The 9,069-nt window shown below is 40.0% G+C and overlaps 1 protein-coding gene across 1 annotated transcript in view; it reads left to right on the top strand.

Annotated features, from left to right (window-relative positions):
* The window catches only part of VPRBP (Vpr (HIV-1) binding protein), a 69,599-nt gene that overhangs the window by 5,807 nt on the left and 54,723 nt on the right, over positions 1-9,069 (top strand). Inside the window, 1 exon segment of the mRNA XM_012638884.1 lies at positions 2,700-2,817. Coding sequence (XP_012494338.1) covers positions 2,708-2,817 — 110 coding nt within the window. The 5' untranslated portion in view covers positions 2,700-2,707.

Genomic DNA, 9,069 nt, shown 5'->3' with positions numbered 1-9,069 from the left:
GTTTCCATTTCTGTTTTAACATCACTGGGGTTTTGATGGGGATTGCATCAAATTTGTAGACCAGTTTGGAGAATATTACCATCTTAATATTAAGTCTTCTAATTTATGAACACAGAATGTCTTTCCATTTATTAGGGTCATCTTTAATTTACCCCAGCAATGTTTTATAGTTTCCAGTGTATAAGTCTTTTTAATTAAATGTATTCCAACCAAAATCTTTTTTTGGTGCCATTGTAAATTATTGGATATGAATTCCACAGATTTTTGTGTGTTGCTCTTGTACCCTGCAACTTTGCTGAATTCATTTATTAGCTCTAATAGTTTTTATGTGGATTTTTTTAGAATTTTCTATATATGAGATTATGTCATTATATCTTTTTCTTGCCTAATTAGGTTGGCTAGAACTCAGTACAGTGCTTAATAGAAGTGGCAAAAGCGAGTATTTTTGCCTTGTTTCTGATTTTAGGGGAAGGCATTCAGTCTTTCACCATTGAGTATAATGTTAGTTGTGGGTTTTTTGTAATGTCCTTGACCATGTTGTGGAACTTCTCTTTTGTTTCTAGTTTATTAAGTGGTTGTTTTGTTTATTTTTTGAGATGGTATCTCTCTCTGTTGCCCATGCTAGAGTGTAATGGTGTCATCATAGCTCACTGCAACCTCAGATTCCTGGGCTCAAGCAATCCTCCTGCCTCAGCCTCCCAAGTAGCTGGGACTACAGGTGTGTGCCACCATGCTTGGCTAATTTTTGTATTTTTTGTAGAGACAGAGTCTCGCTGTGTTGTTCAGGCTGGTCTCAAACTCAAGTAGCTGGGACTACAGACATGCCTGGCTAATTTTTGTATATATATTTTTAGTTGTCCAGCTAATTTCTTTTTGTTTTTAGTAGAGAAGGGGTCTCGCCCTTGCTCAGGCTGGTCTCAAACTTCTGAGCTCAAACGATCCACCTGTCTCGGCCTCCCAAAGTGCTAGGATTACAGACGTGCGCCACCACGCCCGGCCTAGATCTTTTACTGTAGCATGAAATTTTGCTGTTGAAAAAAATTCGTTAAATTATTTCCCCGTTCTATCCACCTGGCTAGTATTCTTCAGGATTATCAAGGTCATGAAAATTAAGGAAAAACTCCAAAATTATCACAGTCCAGAGGACACTAGGGAAACATGACAACTAAATTCATTGTAGTATCCTAAATGAGATCATGGAACAGAGAATGGACATGATTGGAAAAACTGGTGAAATCTGAATCAAGTCTGGAGTTAATAATGTACCAATGCTGGTTTCTTAATTTTGACACTGTACCACCGTAATATAAGATGGTAACATTAGGGAAGACTGAACTGAGTGAAGGGTATATGGGAACTCTGTGTGCTGTCTTGCAATTTTTCTGTAAATCTAAAATTCTGAATAAAAAGTTTATTTTAAAATGCATATGATTAGTAGATAGCAGTCAAAAGTGCAACCTGAGTTTTCTATAGTTAAGGTCAGAGTCCATAGTATCCTGTCACACCTGTAGCATTTCCTTTTTGTGACTTTGGTTAGAAAGTCTGAAAATGTGGTTGCTTCTCTATAGAAAAGAAGTCTTTTGATTTTGTTCTTTTTAGGGGGTGGGGGTGGGGCAGATATTTTCCTTCTGAGTTGTGGGTAGCCCAGGTGACAGGAATCCTTACTAACTATTGTAATTTATTAAAATACAAATTTTGCATTTTAGAGAATTGGTGGTATCTTCTTTTACATATATTTCTTTTGGTCTTATGGTAGATATCTTTAGACCAGTTATTAATAATCGTACCTCAGCTAGTAGTCCCTTTCTTGTATGAAACTTTTTATAGAACGGTTGCTATTTCTATGAAAATACATATTTCGCATGGCAGGATCTGACATTTTGATCCTAAGGCTACTTTGGCAAAGAAGTTGATGCTGTAAATTGTAAACATTTGGGTCTCATTTATCCCTTTTGGAGCCCCTTATAAACCTCTCTCATGTGGATGTCTTATTTGGTTCCTCCAAAACCCATTTCAGCTCCTTGTCCTATATCTCTGGGCTGACCACTCAACCTAGTAACTTATCTTCCTTCCAGGAAATTAGCTGTGAGAGATTGGGAAGGCTGAAGGATAAACGGGTTTATAGTGTTCCTTTCCAACTTTCATGCTAGCAATGATACCTACTTAATTTCTTGGCCTTTTGTTAAGAATTAACAGGAACGTGCCATTTATCTTTCATAGCACTTTCCCCAAAGACTAGCAAGAGCAAAAGATTTTTGGGAGTAGTTTTTGCCACATTTTGTATTAAAAAAATATAACCTCAAAGTTTCGGACCTCAAAGATCTAGCTCTGGGATTATTGTATGTAGGTAAATGCATTTTCGATGAGAGAAAGGGATCACATCTTTTGTCTGATTCTCAAAGGGGTTCCTGGAAAGGTTAAGAATCACTATTTTGATATAGCTTTCTGCCTCATTTGATAGCTGAGGCTGAGAAAGATGAAAGGGCTTGTTTTCATCATGACTTGATGAATATTTAGGCTTGATTAGTATTCACAGTTACCCACTGTACTGCACATAAAATTATCTGAAGGGTTCAAAGGTTAAATTTCCCTTTTTAATTATTTCCCTTGCTTGCTCATCCCTTTTCTGTCCTCTCCTCAATTTTACTTGGCTGTGTCTTTATTGGTTTATTTTTTGTTTGTTTGTTTTGCTTCCTTAGGCTAAGCCATGACTACAGTAGTGGTACATGTGGACTCCAAAGCCGAGCTCACTACCCTGCTGGAGCAGTGGGAAAAGGAGCATGGCAGTGGGCAGGATATGGTACCTATTCTTACCAGGTATGAGTAATTAAGGTGTTTTTTTTTTTTTTTTTTTGTTAACTAGTTTAATAAAAAAACCTCATATACAACTCATATACTCGGTTTTTTTTTTTTTTAAATATACACAAAAAAATAATTTAAAAAAAGTAAAAATTGGTGTGGAGAATAGTATAGAAACACTTTTACCTTGACTGAATTCTAAATCCATTTTTTTCTTCTTTTAGAACTAGTCTTTATCTCCCTACTTCTTTTTTTTTTTTTTTTTTTTGAGACAGAGTCTCACTCTATTGCCCAGGCTAGAGTGCCGTGGCTGTGGCGTCAGTGTAGCTCACAGCAACCTCAAACTCCTGGGCTCAAGCAATCCTCCTGTCTCAGCCTCCTGAATAGCTGGGATTACAGGCACACACAATGCCTGGCCAATTTTTTCTATTTTCCGTGGAGACGGGGTCTCGCTCTTGCTCAGGCTGGTCTCGAACTCTGGAGCTCAAGTGATCCTCCTTCCTTGGCCTCCCCGAGTGCTAGGATTATAGGTGTGAGCCCCACACCTAGCCCATCTCCCTACTTCTTGGAGCTCTTTGATTTTCTTACTTTTCCTCTCAGGCCCTTTGTCCTCATTCTCCATCATAGGTTCTTCTACATGTTTCTTAACCTCAGGCTCTTATTTGTGGTTCTCTTCTGTCTCTTTTTTTTGAAGTAATTTTTCTCTCTTTACCCTAAATATTCTACCTGGATAGTTCTTTCCTGTCCATGATTTCAGCCATTATCCTGCGTTAATTTTTTAATCTCTATTTCTGCTTCAGACCCTCTTTTTTAAAAATTTCAGGCTCATTTCTCAGCTGCTTGGTGTATATATCTTTACCTGTATCTTCTACAGACACCTGAAACATACCATGTCCAAGTAGAGCTTATCATTTTCATCTCTATATCCCTCATCCACAACTTATGCTTTTTGTACTCCCCTGCCTTGGATTTAAACTAAATGGGTTTTTTTTTTTTTTCTGAGACAGAGTGCTGTGGTGTCAGCCTAGCTCACAGCAAGCTCAAACTCTAGGGCTTAAGCAATCCTGCCTCAGCCTCGCGAGTAGCTGCTACTATAGGCATGCGCCACCATGCCCGGCTAATTTTTTCTATATATTTTTAGTTGTCCAGCTTATTTCTTTTTATTTTTAGTAGAGACAGGGGTCTTGTATTTTCTCAGGCTGGTCTCAAACTCCTCAGCTCAAACGATCCACCTGCCTCGGCCTCCCAGAGTGCTAGGATTACAGGTGTGCGCCACCATGCCCGGCCAGATTTAAACTAAATGGTTTTAAACTGAAAAATTGAGAGCCATCTTTTCCTGTGTATTCTGCTACCAATATATATCAGTTAGCAAGCCCTGGGAATTTCTGCCTCCTCCTCTTTCCTCCTCTCTATGCTACTACTGCTTTCTTCATTAGATATTGATCTTATCTTTACTGGCCCATTAGGCAGTGTACCGTATCTCCCTGGCTCCAGTTTACCCTCTTAATATGTCCAACCCCTTACTTTTCTTTTTATCTTTTTTTTTTGTCTTTTCCTATTTTCTTCAACCCCTTGGTCAATTTGCAAGTCCACACCCTTACTGAAGGATTCTTCTTTCTCATAGACAAGTCTGATTGTCATATTTCTCATAATTCTTCTCTGGCTCCCTTTTTCCTGCAGAGTAATATGTAAAGTTTTTAGTGTGGCGTATAAGGTCATTTATGATGTGGCTCCTGCCTCTTTTTTCTGCCTCATGGTATTGGTCGTCTTCTGTGAGGAATAGTATATTTTTTAATGTGTGAATGCCTTTACACTTGCTGTTTCTTTGGTCTGAAATGCCTTTTCTTGGCATGTCTGCTTGGCAAGCTCTAGTCCTTTCAAGAGGTAGTTCAAGAATCATGTCTGTAAAACCTTCCCTGACTTTAGCTTCCCTAGGTAGGTTTGGGCACCTCCTTTATTTATTCTAATGCTCCTGTCATTCATATATATGTATTATAAGTTTCCCCCATTATAACTCTTACCCCATTGTACTATAATTGTTTTTAACATGTGTCTTCTCACTAAATTGTAAGTCACTTGAAGGCAGGAACTATGTCTTTTTTTTAATTTTATTTATTTATTTATTTATTTTTTATTTACTATTGAGACAGGGTCTCACTCTGTTGCCTGGGCTAGAGTGCAGTGGTGTCATAGCTCACTGCCACCTAGACTCCTGGGCTCAAGCAAGCGTCCTGCCTCAGCCTTCCAAGGAGCTGGGACTACTGGCTAATTTTTTTTTTTTTTTTTGAGACAGAGTCTTGCTCTGTTGCCTGAACTAGAGTGCCATGGTGTCAGCCTAGTTCACAGCAACCTCAAACTCCTGGGCTCAAGGAATCCTCCTGCTTCAGCCTCCCGAGTAGCTGGGACTACAGGCACTCACCACAACGTCCGCCTAATTTTTTGTTTCTGTTTTTAGTTGCCCAGCTAATTTTTTCGATTTTTAGTAGAGATGGTCTCCCTCTTGCTCAGGCTGGTCTTGAACACCTGACCTAAAGCGATCATCCTGCCTTGGCCTCCTAGAATGCTAGGATTATAGGCGTGAGACACTGCATGCAGTGAAGAAACAACTTTTTATTTTTTTTTTAAACTGTTCTAGAGAGGAACAGGTCAGTCTCCCTGAGTGGAGAAAAACCAAGAAATATTTTTGATCACTATACTAAAAGTACTTAATGTTTTATTTTCAAGGTTATTTCACATACATTATCATATTTAACTCTCAATTTTTTCACTATGCTATGATACTCAGCAAAGCAAAGCCTAAAATAGAGGGGCACTGTCTTCAAGGAGATAACCACCTGGGAAGCAGCTAAGACTAACAGATAAGAAACAGTGCAGAGTAGTATAAAATAGTATATAATGAAGTGCTAAATTAAGGCGGTATGGCTTGTACATATTGTACGGGTTATGAGAATAGAAAGAACTTAAGTGAGTCTTTTATTCACTTAACAAACATTTGAGGACCTCTTGTGTGTTAGAACCTCAGTTTCCTCATTTGTTACTAAAAATATCACTGAGAGCTGCATCAGTAAAGGAATGGTAATCTTCAGAGCTAATTGCGAAAAACTGCATAGGCAGGCAGTGGAAAGCTTAGGTTAGAATCTGGGTTTTGACTCCAATTCTAGTGGGCTTTCCAGTATTGCAGGTTGCAGTTTCTTTGAAATAGTGACTTGAGAGATGGTAGAATATAGCTGATGAAAAGCGGAGATACACGACTTTCTAGGAAAGCCAGAAAATGTGACTAAAGGCCAGGGACGGTGGCTCATGCATATAATCCTGGCGGTTTGGGAGACCAGGGTGGGAGGATTGCTTCAGGTCGGGAGCTTGAGACCAGCCTGGGCAACACAGTGAGACACCATCTCTACAAAAATTGAAAAAATAGCTTGGTGTGGTGGTATGCTCCTGTAGTCCTAGCTGTTTGGGAGTCTGAGGCAGGAGGATTGCTTGAGCACAGGTGTTGGAGGTTGCTGTGAGCCAGGATGGAACCACTGCACTCCAGCCTGGGCAACAGAGAGGGAACTTGTCTCTTAAAAAAAAAAAAAGTGACTGACAAAAGGCATCGGAGGCAAAGGAACTATGCCATATTTTTGTGGCAGTGAGGAAATGGACCCTACCAGAGTGAAGACTGGATGTAAGGTAGGAATGGAAAGTAAAGTTGTAAGGAGCAAAATCTTAAAAGATCTTTAAGGTTAGACAAGCAGTTTAGGAGACAGTAGGATGGATTCAAAGTATAGCTTGCTTTATTTTAGACAGAGGCAACTTTCCTCACCCTCCACATTGTGGATCTGTTAGTTTACTGGGTATTTTCTGAGGTACCTTCAAGTTTTTTTTCTTTTTTTGAGACGAAGTCTCACTATGTTACCCGGGCTCATCTCAAACTACTGGGCTCAAGCCGTTCTCCTGCCTCAGCCTCCCAAGTAGCTGGGACTACAGGCATGTGTCACTATGCCCAACTAATTTTTTAGTTTTTAGAGATGAGGTTTTGCTATGTTGCCCAGGTTGGTCTCAAACTCCTGGCCTCAAGCAGTCCTCCCACCTCAGCCTTCTGAGTAGCTGGGATTGTAGGCATGAGCCAACCATGCCCAGCCACTTACTCTTTTATTGACCATGATTTTGATGATCTTTTGACAGTTTTCCTAAGAACAGTAACATTTACTGGACTTTGATTTGATTCTGTTGAAGGGGTTGGCTTTGGGCCAAGCAGTATGAATTAAATCCAGATTCTTTTTTTTTTTTTTTTTTTAAAGAGATGGGGTCTCACTCTGTTGCTCAGGCTGGAGTGCAGTGGTGCAATCCTAGCTCACTGCAACCTTGGAATGCCTGGGCTCAGGCGATCCTCCTATCTCAGCCTCCTGAGTATCTGGGACTACAGGTGCATACCACCATGCCGGGCTTGTGGTTTTTTTTTAATTGTTAAAATGTAATTTATATACTGTAAAGTATTCTGCTTAATGGATTCTTTCCTTGTAAAACTGTCATCCAGATCCAAGTTATAGAGCTTGAGTACCAGAAGGCTCCCTCCTGCCCTATCTCAGTCAATATCCATCCTAAATTGTTACTCCTATTTTTGATTCCCAGTTTTTTTTTTTTTGGAGACAGAGTCTCGCTTTGTTGCCTGGGCTAGAGTGCTGTGGCGTTAGCTTAGCTTGCAGCAACCTCAAACTCCTGGGCTCAAGCCATCCTTGTGCCTCAGCCTCCCAAGTAGCTGGGACTACAGGCATGCGCCAAGATTCCTAGTTTTCATAATAACAATTAACATATAAAATAGCTCTCACATGTCAGACTTTGTTCTAGTTAACTTAAACCCAGGGAAACACTGTAAGGAAGGGCTTACTATCCTCATTTTACAGGCACAGAAGATTAAATAACTTGACCAATGTCTCACAGTTACCAGAAGAGCTCTGATTTGCACCCTGACCATCTGCCTCTAGAATCCACATTTTTAATTAATATGCTATATTGCTTAGTTTCAACTGAGGATACTAGCAATGCTAAATATATTTTGTGTGATTGCCTTTTGTGGTATTGAGAATTTTCAGAATAGGAAAGGAAGAGAAAGCAGAAATACTTTGAGGATTGATCAGAGTGGGCCAACAATTTTGAAGAGAATTTAACCCTTAAGACTAGAAAATACGGTTTATGCCATAATACTGCATAGAAAGACTAGAAAATACATGTAAGAGAGTTTGACTTAGGACAGAGCATGTTAGATTTGGAGAGTGTGGTAGCCTTGTATTTGATTATTATTAAAAAGTCAGTCTTGCTTAGTGTACTCAAAAAGTAATTTTTCTTGTTTTATAAAGAATGCATGAATAAAAAAGAATTATTGATGCATATGACAACACTGATGACTCTGAAAACATGCTAGGCAAAAGAAACTAGATATAAAAAGAGTATGATTCCATTTATATGAAATTTCGGAACAAGATGGGTGTACTGCTGCATGCCTGTAGTTCCAGCTACTCAGGAGGCTCAGGCAGGAGGATTGCTTGAGGCCAAGAGTTGGTGACTGTAATGTACTGTGATCACACCTATGAATAGCCACTGCACTCCAGCCTGGGCAACATAGTGAGACCCCTGTCCCTTAAAAAAAAAAAAAAAAGGAAAAGAAAAGAAGTTCTGGAACAGGCAAAACTCATCTGCAGTGAGAGAAAGCAGATGAATGGTTATTTGGCAGGGGTGGAAGCTTAGATGAGGGGAAGAACATTCATTGCAAAGCTGAGGTAACAGCACTGTAACCCTGAAGTAGGAATGCACTTGGATTCTTTGAAAGGCAGTGACTAAAGCTTAATGAACGAGGGCTGGAGGAATGGAAGAAGTGGTCAGTGGTTTAATTCAACGTACTGTGGTAAGTCATTGGAAGTTGGAGAATGAATTGTGTCCGATCAAGCATGCAAACAGGTAACAAGGAGATTGGTGAAAAGGCTATTGGGAGTAGTCCAGGCAGTTGATGATGGTGATCTGGAGTGGTTAAGATTTACAGTGATGGGCGGGCGCGGTGGCTCACGCCTGTAATCCTAGCACTCTGGGAGGCTGAGGCAGGCGGATTGTTTGAGCTCAGGAATTCGAAACCAGCCTGAGCAAGAGCGAGACCCCGTCTCTACTAGAAATAGAAAGAAATTAATTGGACAACTAAAAATATGTAGAAAAAATTAGCCGGGCATGGTGGCCTCTGCCTGAAGTCCTAGCTACTCGGGAGGCTGAAGCAGAAGGATTGCTGGAGCCCAGGAGTTT

This window comes from Propithecus coquereli, unplaced genomic scaffold, assembly GCF_000956105.1.
Source record: "Propithecus coquereli isolate 6110/MARCELLA unplaced genomic scaffold, Pcoq_1.0 Scaffold1, whole genome shotgun sequence".
Taxonomy (NCBI): Eukaryota; Metazoa; Chordata; class Mammalia; order Primates; family Indriidae; genus Propithecus; species Propithecus coquereli.
Note: the sequence above shows the minus strand (reverse complement) of the source record. Positions and strands in the feature narration are given on the sequence as shown.